General features: G+C 36.1%; 2 protein-coding genes across 2 annotated transcripts in view; one reads left to right on the forward strand and one right to left on the reverse strand.

The window, feature by feature from the left end:
• The window catches only part of LOC126213041 (poly [ADP-ribose] polymerase tankyrase-1-like), an 881,088-nt gene that overhangs the window by 169,879 nt on the left and 696,560 nt on the right, over positions 1-14,649 (forward strand). The gene's annotated exons all lie outside the window — the stretch shown is intronic.
• LOC126213351 (calphotin-like) lies at positions 7,117-7,845 on the reverse strand. The gene has a single exon (XM_049941049.1). It carries the CDS (start codon positions 7,843-7,845, stop codon positions 7,117-7,119), a length of 729 nt encoding a protein of 242 aa, XP_049797006.1.

Below are 14,649 nucleotides of genomic sequence, written 5' to 3' on the forward strand. Positions count from 1 at the left end.
TGTATATAGCGTAACAACATTTAATTAAGCATTCATCATTCATTGATATATTAATGTGTGTTATTATGCACAAAGGTATATTATATGTAAAACTGTTAATATATTAACAAAAAACATCCAAATGTCTCTTGCACATTGTGCAGCTGTAGATGAATTGGATCAATAAATCAATCTATAAATCAAGCCCAAACCAAAGCATAGCTCTGGCTGCAACTGTGTCAGACTGGAGCCAAGTACAGGTCAGGATGTGATTTTCTCTATGTATGAGCCAACGGTCACTGAAAGTTTACTCATTTCATTCGTGAGTTATGTGCAGACATCTCGCAATTTGCCTCTTGACAGGTGCTGCCTTCTGTTAATTTATAGTATTATTTTTTTAACTAACAGTGGACATAACAGATGCTGTTGATGGCTGTTTCAATATCATGGTACTGATGTAGTTTTATGTGTGTACTCTTCAGGTTCCACAGTTTGCTGTAATTCTACTACAAATACGTCAAGTACATTTAGTGGTCAAGAAATTTTGATACCTCAAAAGGAACAGTCATTCACTAACTCACCTTCCACTTTTCTTAGGAGGAAAATTATACTTTGTCATTTTAAAATTTGTAATATGTCAAATAACTAAAGTAGACATGCTGAATCTTTAAGCTTGGCTCCTTTGTAGTATCTATTACTCTTAAAGATTCATCAGTTACATATGACTCAGTAATACTTAGATGACAGCAGAAATGGCCAGTTTCCTCGGCCCCACATTCTTCCCACTAGCCTATCTGGAATGTGTTAATGACAAATTTAAAATAATTAATAAAATTATGTTTGTCTTAGTAACTGTCTCAGTCTCTTTTGATGTACTTCAATGAAGCTGATATAAAAGAGTTCATCAACATTGCAATTGACAATATCTATAATAAGAAGTGCATCTCTGAGAATGCACTACAATACTGTCATCAAAACAATGTACACAAGTGAATGCGATCTAAACTATAGCTGGAAAAGCCAGACATCTTGGAAAGGAATGTCCAAGAAAACTCATGGTTACAGTTTGGGCTGAAGATGGCTTCAGTTTCCATCAAAGTCTACTAGAATACAGAAAGGTGATCTTATGGACGGTAATATAGAGGAGATGTTCCTTTGAAAACTTACAGAGAATGAAGTAAACATTAACCAAACAATTAAGAAGGAAAACCATAACAGATAAACAAAGTTGGGAAATGTTGAAAGAGTTAACCATCATGCAGTCCTGAACATTATACGTGCATTTATTTAAAAGGGTATGTAATAAAATAGGTCTAACCTAATGTTGCTTTTAGTATGTACTTTTTCTTTCAATTTCATTAATGTGAAAATGTAAGATATTTAAGACTAGAGCAGATGAGAAAGTATGAATCTACTTTGTTCAAATTTTTGGAAATGCATATGTCCTGTAAGTTTGAGTGGGGAGAACAGAACTTTAAAGATGAAGGCTACATTGTATATCTTCAAAGGATGTCCAGATACAGAGACCCTTATGTCAGACTTTGGTATTCCTGTAAGACTGGACACGTGGAACAAACCCTAAATTTGTTTCCAGAATGAGATTTTCACTCTGCAGCGGAGTGTGTGCTGATATGGAACTTCCTGGCAGGTTAAAATTGTGTGCCAGACTGAGACTCAAACTTGGCACCTTTGCCTTTCGCAGGCAAGCGCTCCACCATCTGAGCTACCCGAGCAGGATTCACACGTCATCCTCACAGCTTCTGTTCTGCCAGTACCTTGTCTCCTACCTTCCAAACTTCACAGAAGCAGACATTTGTTGTTAAAGTTTTAAGAATGTTACAGCTAGGTTATTCTGAAGTTTGCACCACATCTCATAGTGACCAGTTCTTCTACTAAAATGTGAAAGCAGGTTAGCATACCACAGGAAGAGGTTGATATCCTATGTTCTGTTTAATGTTTTTCTGGTACTGGAATACCACATGTTAGAACAGTCTTACAGCAGCAAGACCCTGTTTTGATACATAACTTAATATTCCAAAAGAACTCCGAAGTGAAAACTACTCGCAAGCTCTTCACCAAATTCCAGCATACAGACTGTGTGACTGATCTCATGGGGAATGTTGGCCACAGGCTAACTTTGGCTACTCCTTAAAATGGCTCCAGTTAATGGAATTATTCAGCAAAATCTGTCAAAATCCAGTGTAATAATTTCAGCAGAAACAACTCTGAAGGGTTCCAGCATGCAGAAAATATCGAGACCCTATACATGTTTCCATTCGAAATCCAAACCCAGCAGGGCCAACTGTCAATGATATTCTCGCAGTGATTGGTAAGAATTTTATGTTGGCTGCATCCAGTTCATAGATGAAGCACACTTTCACCTGAATGGACTCAAGAGTAAATCAAACTGACTGTTTTGGGATTCCAAGAATTGCCATTTCTGGAGTGAAACCATTGTTATTATTATTATGTTCTTTAAGTTTGTTTTGGGTTTTTAGAAATACTGTGGGAAGAAAGTTTATTTATGTTGCAGATAACGTGGAAGACATTGCCCAACAATCACCACAAAAGTTCAACGTAGCGGCAAGTGGGCGAGGAATAATGCGAATGCTGCAAACTACCGCGAGCCAAGGAAGAGCCTGGGCCACGAGGGTGTCGATCTTCCTGGGTTGTTGTTGGACAACGTCAAAGAAAGAGATATTCTGCTTTCTCTTTGGAAACAGATCGATCAAGCCATGAAAGCTTCATGTAAATCCTATAGGCGGGTGACACATTAGGTGGAACCTGATCGCTGTAGTACTTCCACAGTTATTAAAAAAGTTGTTAAATGGCAAAACTAGTAGTTCATCATTTATATAGATAAAAAGTAGTAAAGATACAGGAAAGAAAGAGTTGCGGCATCAGAACGAAAAGTGATACATCACTCAGCAACAAAGAAGGACGTAAACAGCGGGTGTTACATGGTGAAAACAATTGAACTGATGAAATAGTAAGTCTCTAATTAAGCATAAAGCCATGTAACACTGCACACTACACAGTATGTGTCCTCCGTGGCCACTGCAAAATGACTCTTCTTATATAAAAAGGTAAGCTGATATGAGGACAAAACATTATAGAAACTCTGACCTAATAGTAGCCTCTTTAATTCTTTTTTAAATATATGTATGCTTTTTATATCTTTTGGTAAGGCATTAAACATTATTTTGGGTAGATACACCACACTGTTTTGGTACAGGGATTTTGAATGTAAGTTTCTAAGGAAATCATGCATATTTCTGGTTTGATAGTCATGTACTTCACTATTTAGAGAAGATAATTCTTGATTAGACTTGTAGAAACATACTGATTCATAGATGAATAAACGAGGGAGGGTCAAAATTATCAACTCCTTAAAGAGTCCTCTGCATGGATCTCTGTAGGCAACACCCTTCAGAATATGAATAGCTCTCTTTTGGAGCTTAAAACAACTTTTTGTGAAACCTGTATTCCCCCAAAAAATAATACCATATCTTAGATTACTATGTATGTAAGAGTAGCAGGCACATATTACTGTTTCAAAATTGCAGTTTTCTTTAAGTTTTCTTAATATATAACAGTATTTACTAAGTTTTTTATTCAATAGTTCAACATGTTTTTCCCATCTCATAGATTCTTAACATGGTTTTAATGTGGTAATACTAAGATAGATTGCATAGTGAATACCTGATTCAAACTCTCTGATTTGATTTGATTTGATTTATTTCGTGTTCCATAGGTCCAACTGTGTTGGATACACAAGGACGTGGAACGAGTCAGTTTTTTACAATTACAATCTGCTAATCTAATAGCATATAAAGAAATATGAGTACATAATTATATAAAAATTTATACAGTAAATTCTTTGGGCAGCAATACAGAAAAAGAAAATACATATTTTCTTAGAATCATTAAAACACTACAGAGAACAGATAAGGAGCACACACAGTTACAGAGCTCAGGTTAAATAAAAATCATAGTGGCATTATGTCAACTTGTATTATATAATATTAAAATATTGCAATTTATTTAGTTAAAAATTCATCTAGACTGTAAAAAGCTTTTTCTAGCAAAAATATTTTTAGAGCTTTCTTAAACTCACTATTGTTATGAATCTTTGTCTTTATTTCGGGAGGAAGAGCATTGAAGAGTTTTGCTCCACTGTAGTGGACACCCTTTTGTGCCAAGCTCAAATTTCTGAGTTCACTGTGTACGTCATTCTTCCTCCGTGTGTTATGCTCATGATAATTACTGTTTGGGTGAAATATATCTATATTTTTACAAACAAAACACATGAGAGAAAAAATATATTGGCATGTAGCTGTGTATATTTTAAGATTACGAAAACTATTTCTACAAGAGTCTCTTGGGCGCAATCCACATATAATTCTTAAAGCTCGCTTCTGTGCAATGAACACTTTCCTTGCTAATGGCTGGTTGCCCCAAAAAATAATTCCGTACTCAATGAGACAGTGAAAATAGCCATAATATGCCACTTTTGCAGTGTTAGGTTCAACACATCAAGTGACAACCCGTAAAGCATAGGTAGCAGAGCTAAGCCTCTTACAGAGATCAATAATATGTGAAGACCAGTTCATTTTCTTGTCAATGTGCACTCCAAGAAATTTTGTTGTTTCCATTCTCTAACTATTGGTTGATTACCACATGTCACACTTATCTCTCTCTCTTCTTCTGTTTTTGTACAGAATTGAATAAAGCTGGTCTTACTGGAATTTAATGAGAGACCATTCACCTTGAACCAGTTAACCATATCTGAGAGTATGTGATTAATGAGTTCCTCAAGATTGTTGTCTGTTCTACTGCTCATAAAAATTGTGGTATCATCAGCAAATAATGTAAATTTACACGGCAGGCTTGTACATGATGGTAGATCATTTATAAAAATCAGGAATAATAGTGGCCCAAGAACTGAGCCCTGGGGCACTCCACATGTAATGGAACTCCATTCAGAATCTGAGGAAGTGTCACTTACTCCACCCGAGCTATTCAACACAACTTTTTGTTTTCTGTCTTGGAGGTACGACTGTAGCCAATTGCCTGCAACACCACTTATTCCTACTAATTTTGCTTTTTGCAAGAGAATCTGGTGATCAACACAGTCAAACGCTTTGGATAAATCACAGAAGACACCAAGTGCTAGCATTTTTTCATTAAGAGTTTCTAGGACTTCATTTGAGAGTGCGTAGATTGCATCTTCTGTTGAACGGCCCTTTTGAAAGCCAAACTGGCTCTTACTGAGAACTTCATTCTTCATGAGATGATCAGTAATTCTTACATGTATTAGCTTTTCTAGAATTTTGGAGAAAGCTGTCAGCAAAGAGATAGGTCGATAGTTAGTTAGTTCAGCTTTATCACCCTTTTTGTACAGGGGCTTCACAATGGCATACTTAAGTCTACTGGGAACAACACCTTTCTGAAGGGAAGCATTGAAAATATGACAGAGAATGTCCCTTATCCACACACAAGAATATTTCAATAAATTACTAGATATATTATCAACCCCTGCAGAATTTGTACTTTTTAGAGACAAGATGATTTTTTGAATTTCTTCTACAGTAACAGGATTAAGGTGCATTTCTGAAATTGTGTTTGAATATACGGCTTGACAAAGAGTTACAGCTTCGTCAACATCGGGCTTGCAACCAATCTGTTGAGTTACTGATAGGAAGTGTTTATTAAAAATGTCAGCCACCGTTTTGGGGTTATCTACTAGGATACCTTCATATCTGATATTATTTATATCTTCTTTACTTATCGTATCTCTTCCTGTTTCTTTTCTTACAATGCTCCAAATTGCTTTTATTTTATTATTAGAATTATCTATTTTCTTCTCATAATAAAGGGCTTTAGATTTCTGTATTAGTTTCTTCAAAATTTTACAGTATTTTCTATAGTGTTTCCATTTTTCTACATCTTTACAGAATCTTAATGCAGCATAAGTTTCCCTTTTGGTTTTACATGACTGTTTTATACCTTTTGTAATCCAAGGCTTGCTTACAGAATTGGAAGCCCCGTTTCTGACCCATTTCTTGGGAAATATTTCTTCAAAAAGAGCACAGAATTCATTTATAAAACAGTTAAATTTAGTATCAACATCATCATGGATATATACTTAAGACCAATCCATTTGCTGCAACCTGTGGTTGAAAGCTCCTTTTGCCTCTTCATTAATTACTCTTATGAATTTCCATCGAGGAAATTCTTTTTTGAACAGATTAACGTCATAAATAGCGAGAATTTGTCCATCATGATCTGAAAGCCCACTTATAACCTGCCTTACAATATAATTATGATGTCTATTTACATCTAAAAAAATGTTGTCTATCATAGTTTGGCACTCGGATGTAATTCTTGTTGGGAAGTTTATTACTGATGTCAGATTGTGTAAGGTCATCAAAATCTCAAAGTCTATTTTATTCTTATTTTCTGTCAAAAAGTTTATATTGAAATCACCTAATACTACAATATCCTTCGCTTTTGAAAGTAACCATGACAGTAGGAGTTCCACTGAATGCAGAAAAGTTTTCATGTCACCTGAAGGAGCCCTGTAGACAGCCAACACTGTTATTGGGTAGAATTTAGTTGTTATTTCTGTGGCACATGCCTCAAATTGTTGTTCCACACAATATTTCTTAATATCTATAGCTTTGTATGCTACACTATCCTTAACATAAATTGCTCCTCCACCTTTATCTTTACTTTCCCTACAGTAGTATGTTACTAAAGTATAACTTACTATAGATGGCAAGGCACATTTATCAGTAACACGGTGCTCAGTTAAGCACAAAATCTGGGCATTATTTATACTGTCCTTTTCACTAATGTTAATAAGGAGTTGGTCTGTTTTGTTTAAGAGGCCCCTTATGTTTTGATGAAAGAAAGAGATGCCTTCCTCTTGCTTTTTTATTCTATTAGTGCTGTTACCTGACTGAGAATCCATTGGAGTCTGCCTTGGGACAGGAGAGAGGAGACACCTGACACTACCTAATGTTGTCCCTTCTTTTTCTTCAGGCCCACACATAAAAAATCGTTGAGATGAGGGGAGGAGTACAGTATTATGGGGCAATGGGGAACATTTATTTGTTTTTTCAGCCCTGGAATCTACGTTAGGTGGCGGTTGGACTTCCTTGGGATAAACCATAAAAAATCTTCATTTCTCTTTGGTAATTTTTTGGGTCTGTTTGAAACACGGTTGGAAGTATGTTTCACTTTACTGTCCACAAGTTTTATAGGAACATGTTTTCCCAAATCAATTGGTATCATTTCATCATGAGACAAAGATGATACTTTACTTACTGTGACTGGTCTATTCTTTTCTGCTACTCTTGAAGGTGATGGAGGAGGAGCTGGTAATGTTTCTGCTGTTGGTGAAGTTGGTTTAGTTGCTGCTGGTGGAGGAGTTGTTTCTGCTATTACTGGTAAAGGAGTTGGTTCTGCTACTGCTGGTGTGGGAGATGGTGCTGCTGCTATAGGAACTGGTTCTACTGCTGGAGGAGTTGCTTCTGCTGTTGCTGATGGTGTTTCTTCCGCTATTGCTGGTGAAGTAGTTTGTGCTGCTACTGCTGGTGAGGGAGATGGTGTTACTGCGGTAGGCGCTGGTTCTAATGCTGGAGGAGTTACTTCTGCTGCTACTGAATGTGGTTCTTCTGACGCTGCTGTTGATTCTACTTCTGTTAGTATTGCTTCTTTAGGTACTTCTGCTGCATTTTCTGCTACTGTATCTGATTCTGCATTAGTCACTCCTTGAGATACTTTCTGTGATGATGATATAGGTACCACTGATGATGTTGATGGTAAGTATTGCAGTCTCTGAATAATTTCCATTAGCATTAATGTAACAAGTTGCTTTCCAAGGCCATTTAGGTGCAGCCCGTGAGTAGTGTGGAATCTGCGTCCAATGGTATTAATATTAACAACAGAAACATTTCTATATTGTTTGCATATACTGGAAAAAAGTTCATTGGCGGCACTAATTTCCTTGTTGACACACGACCAGGACATCAAGTCGTACCTTTGTGGTATATTTACGAGGATAACGTTTGTATGACTTAGTTCAGATAAACACTTGTTTAATTCGCAACAGGCTTTAGATGTATCATTTTGATAAATGTCATTAGATCCACCAAAGAGGACAACAAAATCTTTCGAAGACAGCTTTTTTATTTCTTCAGAAAAAACTAGTTTTCTTATTTCTGAGAGGGGCGCCCCAGGCTTTACAAAGCTCATCGATTTCACATTTGAAGCTTTATTTATGCGTGAGGCAATACCGCGGCTGTGGCTATCGCCTAAAATGTAAAGTTTTGGTACATGGTCGGGAGTTTTAGACTGATGTTTTCTTTCGCACTCGCACCAGGTTACACCACTGTTTGTGTTTTTCCCGCACTTTCTACAAACATAAACAACAGAACTGTTATTAACAAAAGTTACAGTATCTTGAGGAAAAACGCTAAGCCTCTTTGCTTCTTTTTCATACTGTTCATGTTCGTGATGATTTATAACTGAAAACTCTTCCAGTAGAGCACTGATAACTTCGTCTTTGGTGTTTCTCACATTAGGTTTTTGGCCTAAGTCGCTTTTGAAACAGCTATTGCAGAACTATAGTTTCCTTTTAGGACTGACATTAACACACGAATAATGAAAAACCGTTTTACAATTTAAGCACATTATACCTTCTTGCAATGGCATGTTGTATAAGAGTTCACCATTTCCCACGAATGAGTCGAAGTACTTGCTGGATGAGATGCCTGATTATAACATTTTCCTGTTACCAGGTTTTTTTTGGCGTCTACTTTTGCGATAATATAACATGGCATACATGCACTGTCATAATACACACAGAATTTGTTGCATGTCGAACACTTTTCCTCGTTATTTTTTGACTTTTGTACGGAGCTAACATACTCCCGATCTACACTAGGCGCCATCTCTTTAGAAACTCTGAAAACTGCATGTTTACAATTTCATTGTGGGGCACTGACAAGTCATGCAAAGAAACATAGATTGTGCATAAGTTCATTACTAGGTCCTGACTCACAGATTTGTGTATTGATAACTGTATGATGCTTTGTACGTGATGCCTATTTATAGATGCATGAATTACAAAAACTGTAAATATGTAAAATACTCATCTACTACAATTTAGCTCTTAAACAGAAGATAGCAACAAAGATATATTAGGTAAAGAAGTTTAACACTGAACTGTACAACTAAGAAATGGCAACATTACAGGAACTATTTTATGATGTAACAGTGTGCATGATTCTGAAAATCCACCAAAAGGTTTAGAGAAAGTATGCTTTAAACTTCTATAGTTAAATAGAAGTATACATTTAACAAACAGAAAAATGAGGCCTCCAAAACTATTTTAATGAATTGTGGAAATAATTGCATTTTGTTATTTGGACAATCTAGATAAAAATTATGACTATAAAGTTATTGGGAAAAGTGATAACTGACCATAGGAAAATGATAGCTTCTCAATGCTCTATAAGAATCTAAAAACAAAACATCTAGCAACATGGAAAATTTTTCATGGTTTACATGTATAGTAAATCATTTTAGATTCAAATGTAGCATTACCAGTAGTTTGAAAAAGGCAGTGTGAATAAATTTTTACAGATGTTCAAATGAGATGAAAAAAAAAAAATGAAGTATGACGGAAGAGTTCAACAGCTTGCAAAAAAACGCTATTAAGCCCCAAGTTTGTGTGTAACAGTGTACTGCTTTCTGGAATTTTTTGGAGATTAGTATTTGATCAGTACCTATGAAAGGACATTGGTGTATATTCCATCATATAGGGCAATTATGAGGTCAGTAGAAGCCATTGAACAATTTAAGGAAAGCCAGGTGCTTGAATGAAGGATGCAGAGAAAGCTATTACAGAAGGGTATTTGAAAAACATTTCACTGGTTCCTAGAAGAGAATGAAGCAAGACGGCTTCCCAAATTAATAGGAAACAGTTCTGTCAGAGCATTAGTGACAATGAAGCAAAGGCTAATTTCAAATGAAAAAATTCAAATCCTTCATGGAAGATATCAATATTTTGTACATTAAGAAATGGCTCTGTGATATTGCAAGCCTATTGCTAGAAGTGCAAGAAAATAAGGAATGTTTGAAAATTTTCAAATGTTACCAAAGGTTTTAGACATTCTGCACACCATGGAGGGAACATACCTGAAAACCTAAAACCAGTTTGTTTGTGCTGATGTGCTCCCTGTAGTACATCAGAGAAAGAGCCTTCCATACAGTTTTGACAACATTGCATAATTCACTTTTTTGCAATCTACTCTCATGTTTGTTTCATTTTAGGGACGTCTGCTACATATAGGGGAACCCCAAGTAGGGATGAAAACAGGCATGCTGAGGATAACCAATGCCAAAAGGCTAATCTACATGTGCAGCAGTGAGTGATACTTCACATCACGGGATCTTTTAGTGCGTCCTATTTTTGTTAGGAACACAGCACTGCAGACAAGGTACTGAATTAACATTAATAAGTGGTGCAGGTCTGAGCACAGCAGGAAACACACATTCTGCCAGCTTTCTGTGTATGAAGGGTCCAAGTTCCCTGGTGTTAGCAAACTTGTGCTCACTGAATGTTAATAATAATATAATAATAATAATAATAATAGTAATAGTAATTTTATTGTCATTCGGCCATTACAGCAATAGACAACGTCATATACATACTAAAATACAATTAATAGTTTGAAAGAAACAACAGGTTTCTTGTTAACATTATAGTATTATATTACAGTTGGTAAATTCTCTTATGTCATAGAATGGGTGGAGGACTAGCCAGTCATGAATTGTTTGTTTGAATAATTGTTCAGGTAATTCTTGAACAGATTGAGGAAGTTTATTAAATAATTTGTACCCCATGATTTCGTAGCTGTTGAGTGACTTTGACAACCTGTGGTAAGGAATATAGAGGCACCTATTCCTTCTTGTATTGTGGCTGTGTACATTTTCTCTGGTTTTTGTTTCTGGTAATTTCTTCTTCGTATAAATTAGAACATAGTATATGTACAAGTTTATAACAGTCATGATTTTCTGTTCACAGAACAATGGTTTACAGTGTGCCTTATATGCAGAACCAGTAATTATCCTAATCGCTTTTTTTGCAGTATTAATATGTCATATACACAGCTAGAGTTCCCCCACAAAATAATTCCATATGTTATTATACTCTGAAAGAATGAAAAATAGGATGTTCTAACATATTTTTGAGGAACACAATCCATAAGTCGCCTTAACAGGTAAATAACTCTAGACAATTTACCACTAATATATTGTACATGTTGACCCCAAGATAATTTATCATCAATGTATACCCCCAAAAATTTGACATAACTTGGATTGTCTGACAGAAGCTTGTCTCTAAGACTACAGACCATCTGCTGTGTTTTGTCTTCATTCAGCAGGAATCCATTTGCCTTGAAGCAATAGGATGCTTGGTCAACTGTCTTTGCTGCACAAGTTTTAAGGCTATTGAAATCCTCACTAGCATGAAGAAATGTTGTATCATCTGCATACAACACAGTGGTGGACTTGATAAATGACGGCAGATCATTTATCATTATCAGGAACAAAAAGGGGCCCAGCACAGATCCCTGCGGAACGCCTACCTTGACTTGCTCTATACTCGACATTTCTCTCCCTACACAAACAACTTGCTTACGATTCTGAAGATATGATTTTATTAATTTAAGGCTGTTATGTCTAATGCCATAGAATTCCAGTTTTTCTAGGAGTGGCTTATGCTTTACACAGTCAAAAGCTTTGCTTAGATCACAAAATGTGAGTTGTGCATAGCCCTTATCCTCAAACACTTGATGTAAGTATTTGACTACAAAGTCTATAGCATCCACAGTAGACAACTTTTTCCTAAAACCATACTGAGATTCACTAATTATTCCTAATTTTTCAAAATAGACAGATAGCTGTTGGTAAATTACACATTCCAGTATTTTCGAAAAAGCTGGGACTATGGAGATTGGTCTGTAACTGCAAGGTGAGTCCATATCTCCCTTTTTATATATTGGAATTACCCTAGCCACTTTGAGTTCTTCGGGAAAATATCCTTCAGATATGCATTTATTTACACAGAATGTTAAGGGGTACACAATATAGTCTATTACTTTCTTTAGTAAATTACAGGATATGTCGTATATATCTACACTGTCTGAAGATTTCATCCGTTTTACAATGCTTAGGACATGACTAGGTGAGACCTCGGAGAACATAAACGTACCTGTGTCTGTTGGTGTTCTGCAAACATTTTTAGAAAGTAACTCTGATGAATTGATATCAGGTTTGATTATAGTATTTCCTACATTTTCAACAGATTTAATAAAGAAATCATTGAATTTTTGGGGACTTATATTAATTTTTTTGCTTCTTACATCTTTAGCAACACGATTTATTAATTTCCATGCAGCTTTGCACTTATTTCTGGAATTATCAATGGTATTGAAATTATGTGATTTTTTGGCTTCCACGATGGCTTTTTTATACTCATTCCTGCATTTTATATAGGCTAATCTGGCATGTTCTGTTTTCTGATTGCTACATATATTGTGCAACACCATAACTTGGTTTTTCATACTTGATAATTGTTTAGTGAACCATGAATTTTGTCTGTTTGTAGCCCTGTTTGTAAAGCCTTTGTCAGTTAATTTGCATTTCTTTATGGGGATATTGTCATTAAATTGTGTCAGAAATGTTTTAAAAAATCTCTCAAATAATAGTTTCCCTGACAAATCAGCACTAAGACTATAACTTGTGTCACCATGACATTGGTTGAACCAGTCTCTCTCAGCAAGGGACTTACAGAGCTGAACAATTTTGTCATCTGTGACAGGCCTGGTGATTATAACTTTTGGGACAGGCTTAGGAATATTACTATTATCAATACAGAACCTACTTGTATAGTTTAAAGATACAGAGTCATGATCTGAAAATGGAAACGCTGTAACAGCACATGATTCTTCTGTAGTTTTAAAGTTGACAAAAATATTGTCAAGACATGCTTTATCTCTTGTGGGCCTGTTATTGATTGAGTGCAAATTGCACTGTCTTAAAAGGTTTTTCAACTCAGTCACTGTACGTTTATGTGTTGTTATATCAAAATCTGCATTCAGATCTCCGCCAATTACTATGTCATAATGCAACCATCTGCTCCCTCTTAGTACATCTAACAGAATGTCCAATTTTTCTAGAAATACATTGATGATACCCTTAGGTGACCTGTAAAGGGATACTATTACTAACTTAAGACTGTCCATAACTATACCAGTGGCTTCAAAGTTCTGTTCCTCACATAAATAATCTAGGTCCAACTTAACAATGGAGCAGCTGAATGACTGATTAATATATATTGCCACACCACCTCTTATATGCAGTTTTCTACAGTAACTATTTGCTACATTATAGTTATCAAGTTTGACAACTGTAAGTACACTCTCAGTAACCCAATGTTCACTCAGACAGAAAATATCAAATTTGTTATCTAGTCCAAAACTGTTTACAATAAATTCTTTATCTATTAGTCCTTGAACATTCAGATAGCAAATTTTAAGATCATAATTGTTGTTTATTTTAGATTGAACGTTTTGGTGAGGTGTTGTGAAATTTGTTACACTACTTATCTCCTGGGCTGCTTCATCCTGCTGCCTTCCACTAAAAAATCATTTAGACGGACAGGAGGTGCTGTTTTCCGTCTACACGTAACACTTGATGCTGCTTCTCCTGCTGCAATTCTCATTTCTCCTTTTAGAGGCACTATAGTTACTGTTGCTGGTGCAACTTCTGCTGTTGATGCTACTGTTACTTCCTTTTCCACTGCTGCTACTGATAATGCCACTGGTGACTGTGACGCTTTACATGTTTGCACAGTTGTAATTTTTTCATCATAGGGTGTATCTGCAGATGTTTCTTCCTCATATGCTGTTGGTGCACTTTTCTGTTGTCATTGGCAGAAAACCTGTTGCAGGTAGTGCTATTTTTACATAGGCACCCACTCCTGCTGTCTTTATCACCTGGAGAATTTCTTTCGCCAGCACTTTCTTGCCTAGGTTGTTTCTATGCAGTCCATGTCTAGTAAAATGCTCTCTTACTGAACTCGTTGCTTCAATGAAAGTTGTGTGCACAAAACCGCTACAAATCTTCCTGAATTTCCGATTTGTCGCGATGATTTCTTTGTTTACACACGAGTCTTCCGTTAAGTCGTGTCTGTAGGGAATGTTTACAACAAATACCTTCGCCTGTGAAATTTTTCCTAGCGATTCTTTCAGTGTTCTTACAGCAAGGCTGCTTTCATTTTTATAGACATCGTTTCCCCCTCCGATTATGACACAGTTGACGTCGCTTTTCACGGAACTTTCACAGTTTTTCAGCACTTCTCGTAGAGGAGCACCAGGTTTCGAAATTCCAATCACTTTATATTCGGACTGCATATCAGACATGATTGTAGCCAGTCCCTTGCCATGACTCGTCGATAATATGTATATTTCTTCCTTCTTCTTCTCTGTTTCCTTTTTTGTCTCGTGTTCAGTTTTATTACAAGTTGCTCTCACACGATTTTTTCGTTTAATAGTATTTGATGGTAACGTGTTTCTGCTGGCACTTTTTTGT

The sequence above is a fragment of the Schistocerca nitens genome, chromosome 11 (assembly GCF_023898315.1).
Source record: "Schistocerca nitens isolate TAMUIC-IGC-003100 chromosome 11, iqSchNite1.1, whole genome shotgun sequence".
Lineage (NCBI taxonomy): Eukaryota > Metazoa > Arthropoda > Insecta > Orthoptera > Acrididae > Schistocerca > Schistocerca nitens.

Coding starts and splice junctions, on each gene's coding strand:
- LOC126213351 (XM_049941049.1), bottom strand. CDS start 7,845: ATGCTAATGGAAATTATTCAGAGACTGCAATACTTACCATCAACATCA.